At 49.9% G+C, this 13459-nt stretch overlaps 1 protein-coding gene across 1 annotated transcript in view; it reads right to left on the reverse strand.

Annotated features, from left to right (window-relative positions):
* Nucleotides 1–945, reverse strand: part of LOC144115544 (three prime repair exonuclease 2-like) — a 39544-nt gene extending 38599 nt beyond the window's left edge. Inside the window, exon 1 of the mRNA XM_077649973.1 lies at nucleotides 835–945. Within this exon, the coding sequence (XP_077506099.1) occupies nucleotides 835–850 (16 nt within the window). The 5' untranslated portion in view covers nucleotides 851–945. The remainder of the gene's footprint in view (nucleotides 1–834) is intronic.
* Nucleotides 946–13459: the final 12514 nt, after the last annotated feature.

Here is a 13459-nt window from a genome sequence, read left to right on the forward strand (position 1 = left end):
CGCGCAGCCGCTGGCTCGAATGCATCGCTGTGTCACCAGTCACACACTGGTCCGAGAATGGTGCGTCTATTTCGCCCGCCAAGCGGTGCTTGTCTGAAAGCGTCTGCCTTGTCTCTCTCGAGCTTGGTGCGAGAAGCAGCCCAAAGAATGAGTCGACAAGCTGGCGCCCTTACCAGCATATGCGGCCACTCTGATAAGGCGTCCACAACTTCAATTTATTTTTGGATTTTACCAGTCCGTACCGTACGCCGAATAATAACGCGGCTGCCTGGAAGACGACAGCCAGATGCGAGGGAAGAGGTGAGACCCAAGCACACATATGCCACGACGACCAGGCAAAAAAAAAATAAAGCAAGCAAACGGGCCATCGCTGTGATTAACACGATCCATGAAGCCAAACACTCTGCGGTCAGGCTGATAGGAGCATAATAGGGTTAATATATCCTAGTTCATTATAATAGTGCCGAAAATGCTCGCAGACGTGGTCAAGCCGCAAAACTGTTAGCAGAAACAACAAAGGATACGGCGTCGCTTCCAAGTTTTCGCGTTTCCCGCGCAAACAGCAATGTCAGGCGCGGCACGTTTCTTCCTTTTTCAAGACAGAAAGGGCACGACAATTATATCGCAGACGCACAGTGTCTCGCAGAGCCTCTAAAGCAGAAATGAGGCACAGCCAACACATTAAGCTGAGGCTGGTAGTGGAAAAAGATGCGCAGGCCTTCCTACACGAATCTGATCTGAGGCAAGCTGGAATGCAAAATTTGGCCAACGACTGAGAACTAAGAAAAGCAAACGCGAGTCAATCTCATCGTGCCCATGACATGCGAAACTTACTCATGTTATACTCCATCGTGTGTGCACTTTGCCTGATAAACAGCTTCCCTGATGTTTCCGCTGTGTACACAACCCGCCAGTTCCAAGCCTCAGTCGCTTCTGACGGCAGGTTTCGCGCGAAAAAACGATCAGTGGCGCGAAACAAAGTGGCCAGACTAATATGTGTTGAGACCACGAACAGCGGTATGGTGAGACCAACCAAGGACCTCCTTGAGACCAACCTGCTTTAACGTTGTGGCAAATGTTGAGCAGCAGCAACAAATAACACACAGTTTAAAAATTTACGTAAGACGCCACAATTCTGACAAAAATTTAAAATGTTAGTAATTTACTTAAAGCAGTTTCGGTTTCTAGTTGTTCAGCGGCTTGTTTGTGTTTGAAGGGCTGGTTCTGGGCGTACGCGCTCAGCGTCGGCGCTCTTGGCATACGCCGGAACGGGCGTTGAAAAGGGGCATGCATCTCCATGTTCCTGGCGATGGTGGTGGTGTGGTCGTTGCTATATTTTTTTTTTGGGGGGGGGGATACTAGTCCAGACGTATGTTGGCCCTTTGGGCACGGCGCCAAAATCCATGGGCGCGGCGGTAGTTGGTCCTCGGTAGTCCAGAGCAGCAGGTCCACCACAGCAGCAGCGTCAGCCACAACAGGGAAGCGGAGGATGAACGGCGCGCGCGTCAGGGGCTTGCAGGAAGCAAGCAGCATGGCCCCGGACCGGCCGCAAGGCTGGCCAGAGAGAGGCGGGCGAGGACTGCAGGGCAGCTGGGGCTGCCTGCAGGGGGCCACCACGTTGGCTGGGCGACGTGGCGGCCGGTGAGAACCGCTGCGACCTCGGTCTTCAAACCCAACCCAACCGAACTGGTGTCCCAAGCCACCCTTGAGGCCGACGAATGCCTTGTCTCCTTCGACGTGGTGTCCCTTTTCACAAACATCCCCGTGAAGCTTGCGGTGGCCGCTACCCGTGACGCCCTACAACGCGACGACACACTCAGCGCATGAACCCCGCTGAGCGTAAATGATGTGTGCCGCCTCCTGGAGTTGTGCCTATCAAACACATACTTCTCGTCAAACAGGGAATTTTACCTACAAGTGAAAGGAACACCAATGGGAGCATCCATCTCTGTCGTAATGGCCAATTTAACAATGAAACGCGTCGAACAACGAGCCCTCAACTCATTCCACCCGAAACCAAAGATTTTCCTCAGGTATGTCGACGACTGCTTCGCCGTCATAAAAAAATCTGACTAAAAATTTCCTTCGTCATTTAAACTCCGTGGAACCTGACATTTAGTTCACGCTAGAGGTGGAGCAAGAAAACTCCCTGCCGTTTTTGGACGTCCTCGTGTCCCGAAACGACAATACCCTTCAATTCTCCGTATACCGCAAACCAACCCACTCAGGCCGGTATCTCCACTTCTCCTCGAACCACCCGACAGTCCATAAAGCATCAGTGGTGAAGACGCTGTTCAGAAGAGTTGAGACACACTGCAGCACAGAACTTTACAGAAAAAAAGAACAACGCGCGATATTCAAAGAACTCATCATGAACGGTTACCCAAAAGGGATCTGCAGCGCCGGTGGTAGGAGCGGCCGTTCGGTTAGTTTCGGCAAGGACGTTTTCTTAATGGTTTCACCGTGGGCACTGTTATAATCGCACTTCTAGCAACGCGGGCCGGAAAAAGCGACATCCGGGAGCTGTCAGCCAAGCCGACAACCTCGCAATGGCTGCACGCCGGATGCCTTTTGTCACAGGAAAAAAAAGGTTCCCTCTCTATCGCACCTGTTGGCCACTTCGACGGGACGCTGGCAATAACTCAAGACTGAGTCAACTATCCCACGGGCTGTCAATGAGTCAGTGAAGGTCAGTGGGGTCCAGTCATCATGTTTGACAGCGGCATTCGTCTTCAAAGGGGACGCTGTCGACGAGCGATTTCCCTACCCCGCGTGGTCTTGTGCGTAACCCGGGCCATACACTGATGCGGAACACGTGCGACCAACTGCGAACCTTGGGAGCGCCACTCGCGGACATTCCGGTGCCTGCGTCTCAAGCTCAACACGTGACGGGTACGGGTTCCCTAAGGAGATTACGTGATGATGAGTACCACAGTGAACGTTTCAGGACACGCCTTCCTCGGTAGGCCCGGCCTCCATCTATAGGGATTTCAGGGAAGAAAAACCCTACGAAACAGCGCGCCGAGGACGGCCGAGTAGCTCCCTCTCATAGAGACTCTTTCACTGAGAAGCACTCTCAGTTGCTGTACGTGTACATAATGTAAACAGTTGTATGATGCTTTCCTTGCCTTCCCCCTAACCTCGTCTCCAATCTTCCTCGTCCCCTCTCTGGCCCGACCAGGCTACCTGAGACTCAGCAGCGCGTCGCTGGAGGACGATGTGAATAAACACCTGTTTTCTTAGTCCTTTTCGTGGATGTCTTTTTTGGGTTATTTTTTCCAAATCGTCCATTTTCTTGCGGCGAGTCGCTCTCCTCACTGTGTGAAGCGGTGTCCCAACTAGTGCGCGTGTGGTCACGGCATATCGAGGCCTTCGGCTTGCAAGTCTGGAACTCGCATCCACGGTGGTTGGTGGCCTGTGCCCACCGCAGAAACCACAGAGTGAACGTTTAGTGTGAAATCACTTCTAGCCGCTCTCCCCTGGTTTCAGCGGTGTCTGTGTCAAGCCTCCGACTAGCAAGTGTAATTGGCTCACTGGGCACCTCAATCGCGCTGTGAGCAGGCGGTGGCGTCCACCTACAACTTGAGGCAGTTATGCGCCTTTCATCTTCTCAAAACCAGCGGAAGCTTTCGACTCCATTGATTTTTAGGAAAGGAATGCCGCATAACTGGCTCCATGGGACAGTGAACACTTTTATCGCGCTTCGAGGTACGTGGCGGTGGTGTCCACCTGCAAAAAGCGTGATTTTGAACAACATTTCGTGCTTAGCAATGCTAAAAAGCCAGGCAATTTTTAATGTGAATCAACGCAGTGCAAATAAACCGCACAGAACAACAACAAATTGATGCAGTCAACTTTTTAGTTTATTTTAAGCGGATAAAATGCTTTTACCTCCCGTCCTCGACAAACGCTTCACCTGTCGCTTCGCTTCCAGCGACGAATGCGTAGTGCCGCTCAGGACGTTCCGCAGGCCCTGAATTGAACAGTTCAGGGCAGGTAGCGCTGTAAGTTTTCCTCTTGGAGGACTGCGGCCATCAAGGAAAGGTGATGGCTGCACGGGCGCGTATTCTGGGAAAGCCTCGTCTCCCGCTTTAACGGAGTCTCATGGCCAGCACGTGAACGCGGAACGCGACAGCGTTGGGCCGCGATACGCTGCGCCGCTTGCCCGGGCAAAGTCCCAGACGCAGCTGTTCCTATACTGGCGACTTCTCTTTACATTTAAGTATCTCTATGCGGCCTGTGCGCATTCGTTTTTGTGCGCACCTCATTGTATCGCTCTAAAACCAGCTGAAGGTTTATCCGTTGATCATGAGCAAAGAAAAGGCGCATAACTTGTGTCCCGGGTCAGAGGACACCACAATCGTGCTTTGAAGTACGCAGCGGTAGCGTCCACTCATAGAAAACCGTGCTCTCGTACAATATTTCGTGCTTAGCAGCGCTAAACCGCCAGCCATTTTATGACTCATTCTTTTTACGCAGTACTTAGAGTACCGTTTGAAGTCACATCAAGCGTGCTTATCAGTGTGTTCCGATGGCCTTGCACCACCTGCGCAGCGACGCCCGCCGCTACAACCTGCGGCGGGCGGCGCGAGACAGAATAGCAATGTACAGTACAAAAAGTGGCGGCATTCTCGTGAGACAATTTGTCGTCTCCGGCAGCAAGAAAAACAAACTCGTGACGCCCACACAGAGAGCGAACTGGTTGCCGCCGTTTTGAAGTGAATGGCGATGCAGCATACGCTCTGGAATCCGCGCCAAAATTCGATGTCGACGCACGCAGTTCACTTGGGAAATCGGTTGTTTACTGGGATTTTCTAGCCGATAAAAACTGTTTTCGACGAGAGAGGTCTTTTGTTAGAATGCCGTGTTCTATCGATGCCGGCCTTACTTTCGAAACACTGGAACCGTTATTCTGGTTTTTCTAGCATGACCAGTTGTCCTCGCTTCATATGTTTAGGCAGCTAAACACATTAAACAATGGTAGAGTAAGTCTACAGAGTCGCGCTAATGCTTTTCATGCGCATGCGAGTAGGTTGTTCCCCGCTGTAGGTTCTCGTTCTTAGTTGTGTTCTGCACCCCATCCCTTCCTCAGCGTCTGCCTTATTCGATGGGCTTGGAGAGAATCGTGTACACTGGGAATGATGTGAACGGAGAGCTAGGCACAGACACTTAGTTTCACTCAAGGGAGCACAAGAGGCAAAGAATCTCTTTTCATCCCAAATTATGTACAGTTACAATGACGCGGACACACACTCGATTTCGCCCAATGGCTCACAAGGGACAAAAAGTCTCAGTTACCCGAAATGTACAGTTACGGATATGACACTTTCGATCGGGTGCACCAGTGTGATCTCTCTTCCAAAGCCGTAGAAGAACGGAAACATCGCAGGATGCACCCAAGAAGCGCTTGTGGCATGCAAAGCCGCTGCAAATGCCCAACAGAGTCGCTTTAGGCGGTCGAAAGAGCCCCGGGGGCGTAATACCCTCACTAGCTGTCGCCTACTTTCTTTGCAACCTTCAGGCACGCTTCAGTTGAGGATGCAGTGAGGCTTCTGAAGATGTCCACAAGATAACAAAAACAAACACGTCAGGCCGCTCTCTCATCGGCAGCTCGTGCACTAAGGAGAGAACTCTGGTGCAAAGCACCATCAGTGCGACAGTACAAAGTTTTGTCTAAGCTGCCCTTGCAAAAGAAGAAAAAAAAATGATGTGAAAAAAAAAACAGGGCGGGCTGGTTACGGGCTCTTGTGCCAACCTTTTTGAATGTCACACTCGAATGCTGCCCTAAACTCCCAAAGTGCCTCAGCTGCTACGTTGCAACGGCGGCTGGCATCGCCATACAGCTCGCTGATGTAGTTCCCGCTTGAGCAGAGGGAGTAGCAGGAGGCTATGAAAAAAAGCCTCTCGTCCGCAAGCCTCGCCTCCCGGGAATACACGTCGGTAGAGCGTTGCCGCGAGCCCAGTCTGTACGCCTTCAAGGCCGCCAGCAGCGCTTTCGTGTCCACGTGGTACGGGGACCACCCCGGCAACGATTTCCCCGCGTCGCTTTCGTCTTCATCTCCGATGTATAAGTTCTGGCCCGCTTCTTCTTGGTCGTGAAGGAACTCGTAGAAAAGTCCCCTTAGTACTTCATCTGCTAGCAGCCTCCCTGCGCCGCCGTAGTTGACTGCCTCGGGCAGGTCGGAGTGGTACAGAGGGAAGGTGAAGTATTCCTCGGATGCTGTGATAGCGCCATGAATGCTCCATGTGTGGCTCAGCGTGGCTCTGGGCCTGATGACATTGGTCAGGTCATGCTGCTTCAGCCGCCATTGGATATTCATCAAGTCCTTCCAGCTTGTGAAAAAGCTGGCTCCGAGGGTAGGCTCGGGCAATACATCCAAAAGGTAACTTTCAATGTTCCATTTGGCTGGTCCCTTTCTTGTGCTTAGGTAGAGCATGGCCTTGGTGTGGCGCATTACAACGTTAACCAGGATGTCCCGGACATTGCGAACGAGAGCCACAGCTCCTTGATTATTAGGAAACAAGCTCGACCAAGCCACGCCTATGCTTCTTTCCACTTGAACAAGGCAGCGGCGGGTGTGCGCTGACCAGGGAAGATCCATGAGCTCAAGCGTGCCGCCAGCAATTTCTTTGTCAGCCATCCAACCCAGCTCGCTAACCACACGGAGGCCTAGGCTGAGGGTAAGAGCCTCCCGCGTCTCAGCTTTGCGTCCCAGTAGGTAAGCAACAGCCCGGAGCAGCCCGGGGTTCTCCAGCTGTACTTCATTGCTGGCAGAAAAGTGCCGCGCCCAGGGGAAGTACTCGTTCAGAAGGGGCAACCAGCGGCCCGTAGGGATGCCAGGAGTTGCAATTTCAGCCATGTTGTTGATTGACATACGCAGGATCTTCTGCTCCGGATCGGTCATTGCGGGCCCAAGCACTTCCAGGGTGAGCTTATCCATCTCCTGGATAGCAGCGGCGAGGTCCTCGGCTCGTAACTCGGAAACTCCGAAGAGACCCAGCACCTTTCGGATGTACCTGAGGTAGCGTAGTGACAACGGGGTCCCTGTTCGTTGGCCGGTGATGGTACGCATCAAAGCTACCCAGGCGCGGAATGTGGCACTGTTTCCGATCTTCAACAGAGGCTGCCCCTTCGCGTTGCGGTAAGGTGCCAGGTCTAAGGTCACCTGAAACCATAAGTGGAGGTTCCACTTTCCGGAGAAGCAAAGCAAGATCTCCAATAGGTCCCTGGGTGATCTCTCAGGCCATGGAAGGTGGTGTTCGACCATGAACATTTTCAGGTCTTTTAATCCGTGCTTAGAATATTCCACGCAGGACAACACTAAAGCGGCTACTGTTTTCCGGATGCTCGGCGCCGACGATGCTGCGGTATTGTTACTTCTGGCAAATGCGGGAACCCCCTCAACGGCGTTGAGTGCATGAATGTACATCATGTCCTCTGCGACATCCACAACTGATAGGAGGCGGTGATGTTGTTTCCAGCCGTCACACACAAACCGGTAGAAATTGTTGCACGGGCTTTGGGACCGGTTAATGGCAGATTCGAGTTGCATTCGGTACTTCTTGCACACCACAGTGTCGCAATTTGGAATTAGCGGCAGATTCGCTTTGTGAACCCGGTGTCGGTGTGAACTAGCGCGCCATAATTCACTGCGCTGGACTCTCGTCCAGTGCGTCGTCAACACGAAGATAAGCGCTGTTGCAGCGAAGACAACAACAATCGGTAGAAGTACCACCTTAATCCAAGAACTCAAGCTCCAGTTCGCCCCCCGCGAAATTACTTGCACATGTCCAGGACCCTGCGTGCGTGAGAAAAAAATAAGCGTTAGATTTTATTGTCAAGTGAAGCCCGGAAACAATTGAATTTATTTTAATATCTGTTCGCACGCATAAACTAAACATGGGCTATGATACGCGACGCAGTGAAGGGTTTGGGATTAATTTTAACTACCTGATATTCGCCATCAGGCATCAAAATACACGGTGATCCAAGGGTCACAGAAAAAGGTAAAAGTTGAGTAATTCAGACCGTATATAGACGAATAGCACACACAGCACGTATATCGCGGTGCGGTGTTCACAGAAATGCACTAAAGGATGTGGGATTTTTTATTAATGACAAAAAATTTCGTGAATTTACATTATAACCGTCTATAATACAAAGCAGTGCACGCGAAAACAATAGCAAACGACACCTCGATCACTGCTGATATGTGCTGGGAAGTGCAAACTTCCAGCTCTTCCTGACCATTCGAATACACTCGGATACAGGCAACGAACAGAAGTGCATGTCGATTAAGTGAGCTGCTTTATGGTATAGGTAGAATGGAAGTGGCGATTCACAGCCCACGCACAAGTACACGTGGTAAGGCGCATCGACGACAGAAATTGGAAGCACGTCCACACAAACGCGTTCCGCACGCACTACCCGCGGTCTGGCGAGCCGTCGAGCCCACAGGAGGAGCCTGGCTCTGGTTAATTCTAGTTAATTCTTATGAAGACTAAGGAAACTTTGTGGGATTTTTTAGCCCAGTTGGCAGGTCTATCATTTGCAACAATCCACAGATCAGGTGCTTATGTACAAGGCCATGAGACACTCAGACTGGCACAATACAAATATCTCGGGTTATGGGTAATCGAAGGGCTGATATACATATAGAAAAACACGAAGAGACTTAGAGCGAAATTGCGAAGAGATGCCGCGATAATGAAACTCAGTGTTAAGGAGGTACCCCAAGTATTAAGTACTGAGAAGTATTTGCAATTGAATAATGATGCCAGGGCTTTTTTTTGGGAATGCGGTATTTGTTCCTAAGAGCAAAAGTTGAGTCGGGACTAGAAATACATCAAGAGAGCTGTTGGAAGATTATCCCTACGTGCCCAGAGCAAGACCACAAACTAGGGAGTACAGGGGGACATAAGCTGGGCATCGTTCGAGGCACGGGATGCTCAGAGAGAAATATTGTATGAGGAACGCTTGTGGAAATTGGACGATAACGGGTGGCCGGAATAGAAAATTAACCAGTAGTAGTAGAAACAATTTACTTGGCCGCTCAAGATTTTCCCGCTGTTTTGAAGGCCATCTGGAAGCCGGGAAGACGGTGAAAAAGCTTCCAAAAGAAACTTAATCGTGCTGACTCGCGCCCACAAAGAACTGAATGACTAGGAGATGGCGTAGCAACAAGCGTGCTCGGCGGTCGTGAACAAAATGCCCTCCGCTTTAAAGCTGGCAAGAAACAATCGGGGAAAGGCGCCAAAGCAACTACAACAATCTGGAACAAAGTTAGATTGTTGTAGCCGCGCGCTTTCGAAGAGCGCAATGTTTAGAACTACATAGAACTTGGAGAATCCAGATCAGGGAAGAATCGTTCTATGGTAACTCAAAAGGCAGTGCCCTAATTTTTGAAGCTAGATCAGGTTGTCTTAGAACGCGAAGCTACAAAAGATATTTAAACAAAGAAATGACATGTGCAGTGTGTGGTAAATGTGTAGAACCAATTGAACATCTTATACTAAAATGCGGCGGTATCAGGCCCTAGAGTTTAGAGATAACAACGGTCATGTGAATGAATCTGTCGTAGAAGTTAGCTAAAAGCGAATTAAATATTGTTGGCCCAGAAGCAGGGAGGTAACATAGGGCTTCAGAAGTTCAGGATTAAAAACTGTATTTAAAGAAAATGGCAAAATTTAAATTCTACCCACCCACCCACCCATCCATCCATCCATCCATCCATCCATCCATCCATCCATCCATCCATCCATCCATCCATCCATCCATCCATCCATCCATCCATCCATCCATCCAACCACCCACCCACCCACCCACCCATCCATCCATCCATCCATCCATCCATCCATCCATCCATCCATCCATCCATCCATCCATCCATCCATCCATCCACCCACCCACCCACCCACCCACCCACCCATCCATCCATCCATCCATCCATCCATCCATCCATCCATCCATCCATCCATCCATCCATCCATCCATCCATCCATCCATCCATCCATCCATCCATCCATCCATCCATCCATCCATCCATCCATCCATCCATCCATCCATCAGTATCCGTTTGAATTCCGATGCCGGCCAGATTAGCATCAGGGACAATGAAGACAACGAGATAGCGTCCATCTTGCGCTCGCAGAGGGATCACCTGACTCCTCCTGCTCCGGCAGCAGAGGTGCGGCGGATTATGCCTTTTGGACGAGTAAAATAAAAAAAAAACTTGCATCGTGATCAATTTTAAAGCTGGAGTGTTTATTGCCTTTCTTGCTTTTCTGTCACTCTCCACGTTCAGAGATCGTCCTCACGCGTGGCCGCCTCTTCTATGATTCGCAAGGTGAAGGCTAGGCGCACTGTTTGAAAATGCGGCAGGTCGCTCGTCTTTCGATGTAAGTGTGCTTTTAAAGAAACAGAAATGCAACCAGTTGCTTTGAGATTATTGATGGTGGCTAGCCTCCGCACTGTTTATTGCACTCGAATCTGAGTGTGTGAGCTTGCCGCGTGATGTTACGTTTCTTGTGAGCGTTTTGAAGTATGACTTCATGGTGGCTCAAGCAGCCTGAACTTTGGAGCTGCGGTGTCTGCAGCGATTGCATATTCCCATGCTTCCCGCAGGTGTTTTACGCGTCATGCTCAATTTCGTAAACTTCGCACAGCTTCATTTTTTTGTTAGCACTTGAAAATGTTGCTGGACTGTATCCATTATGTTTGTACATGAGGCAAAGCCCGGAACGGACTGGATGAGACTTTCAAGGGTGCACGTTAGGTATGGCCTTGAAAGTCACCCTTATGTGACTCGAAACGAATGTGCACGCACTTTAAATGCAAATGTTAAAAAAATGGCCTGCCCTGGTTAGCTGGGAACGTTTTCAGCAACGGGCCTTTCTTATATGATGTCATTCACTTGCCACGAAAAAAGCGTGCATTAGCTCCACGACACGAAATCTGTGCAGGGTAGGTAGAAGGAGAGAGCATGTGGCCAAATGGAAGAGTACTTTTCGCGTCAGGGTTCACTCTGCTTTTTTATCAGATTGATCACGCTATTCCCTCCCGAAAATTACCTCGTCGAAAAAAATTTTAATTTAGCTCTGCACGTTAATTGTAGTTACGAAAATGCACAGGACATGACAAGCGTCGGATGTGCTGTAAGAACCATTACAAGCTATCAGCGTTCCTCCGTGTGGCGACCAAATAACGCACGGGAAAGCAAAGCTTGTGTCATTACAAGTGCGCAACAGAGACCGATATACACCACGAATATCGGCAAAATAATTTCACTTGAGAATATTGAATGCATTTCTTTTTCCTAGCTTTATTATCGCTGCCTTCCACAAGCCCGCAATTGTGTCAATAAATCGCGAGTCTGACGCCCCTGCTTTAACACAGAAAGAATCTACATTTCCAGTGTAAAGTTTAAACAAGGGAATATTTTGATAAACAACTGAGGAAGATTATTGGTTAGGTAAACACTTGTCGGCATCAGCCTGCATAATAACGGAGACGGCAAACTTTATGATGAGCTCCTAGTTTACCAAGGCTCGGCGACTCCAATCCGCGGAAAAAAACTATTGTCCCTGTGTGATGTAACGTCGCGTACATGTCCACTGACGCAGTGCGATTTCCTTTGCGCATGCATTCGGCGAAAAATTAACTGTATGGGACGCGCACGAACAGAAAATCACGCATGCGTTACCTCGGCCGTGCTTGCAGTGGCAGCGGGAAGCCGCGGTGTGCGGCTTCCCGCTGCCCTTGGTCAATTTGTCTATACTAAGTCTAGTACACAATTTTTTCGCTTGTGTCTTGTGTCTAGAGAGCGAGATCTCACCGCGGGAATTCGAAAAATGTCAAACGTGCACCAACTAGCCCGATCCGCCCCTCTTCTGAACTTAAGTTTTAGTTACCGGGCCCTTTTCTCAACGTTTCACGTTCCCCAACTGCCACAGTGTCCCTGATCGCTTCAGTAACTTGCAGAGCATGTTCACCTGCTTTCTGTATCCACTAAAAAATCCTTCCCCTGGACGTCATCACCGTGCTCGAAGGCTTTGTTCTTTCTGTTGGGCACTCCGGAAGGAGATGCAAGATTCCGTGGGCAGAATGTCATCGACGAGCTCGGCTTTACAGACGCCACCCGGCCATTCAGCTACACGACCCCGCTGATTTGTAAAAATCTGCGTGCCTTCTTACGGGAACACCAGCTCCTGGCCTCTCGAGCCACCGAAGCCAATTGGCAGCAGCAACAGAAAGTTCTACGATCGCAGGTCGCCGCCCGAGCACAAGCGAAGGGCACCCTGCGTAATCCTGAGGTATTGCCTTTGCCAGAAGACATCAAGAACGTCCTGGCCCTTGGTCCCAAGTTCACCTACGAAACGAAGAACTCAGGTCATGAACTTCTGTCCAGGTACGTCGTGTATCCAAGTTAGCTCCAGACACGGACGAGGCCAGCCGTTGCACCTTGAATGGCGTCGACGTCCTCAAACGCTGCAGACGGAATCCGGCCAAACTTCCCTGATACGCGTTACATCCTTTTTGTTAGAACATTCCTTGTGAGTTATACCGGCAGATAAGGAAGGCGGCTTTGCTGTCTTCTCCCACGACAGTTTCAACGCTAGGGCGCTGGAGGCTATCTCAGCCACCTTCAATTCCCAAGGTGAGATCTCGCTCTCTAGACACAAGACCGAAGCGAAAAATTGTGTACTAGACTTAGACTGGAAAATTTGATCAAAGGCATCCGAAATAGTTCGCAAAACCACCTGGAAATATTTTTCAGTGCTAAAACGCACAAGAATGACGTTCCCTTAAGGGTGATTATTTCAGAGAACGGGGCTTCGCGGAAGTGCGTTGCCTTGTTCTTGCAGGAAAGGTTGAATCTTCTCAGCATTGACGAACCGTTTGTAGTTAAGAACTCAGAAGAAGTGTTAGACTTTGTTTCCTCCCATCCCGTCAAGAGCCTTCAGGCCTTCTCAATCGATGTCAAAGACTTGTACTACCCACTTCCGTACGCCGCTCAGGTAGATTATGTTCAGGACAGCATCGATCGCTTGTTGTCTCCTTTCAAAATGGTGCTGGGGTTTCGTGCCGCGGCTTTCTGAAACTTTTGCAGTTTTATCTGAAAAAATACCTATATATCATGGAATAACGGACCCTTCCTACAAAAAGAAGGTGTATGCATTGGCTCCTGTATAGCACCGGTGCTCAGTGATCTGTTTTTAAGCTACCATGACAGAGCCCTCCAGAGCCACCTCGAGAGATCAAAAGTTTTTGAGGTTTTTAGATTTGTTGATTTTTTAGTATTTATTGACTGTGACCAGAAATCCCTTCAACACGAAGCTAGCCAGACTTTAGTAGCCTTCCAGAATAATCTCAGCCCACTAAAACTAACCCATGAACTACCATCTGGCGGGGAAATCCGCTTCCTCGATATAAACTTCTCACTCACCGACAACCACGTTT

The sequence above is a fragment of the Amblyomma americanum genome, chromosome 1 (assembly GCF_052857255.1).
Source record: "Amblyomma americanum isolate KBUSLIRL-KWMA chromosome 1, ASM5285725v1, whole genome shotgun sequence".
NCBI lineage: Eukaryota > Metazoa > Arthropoda > Arachnida > Ixodida > Ixodidae > Amblyomma > Amblyomma americanum.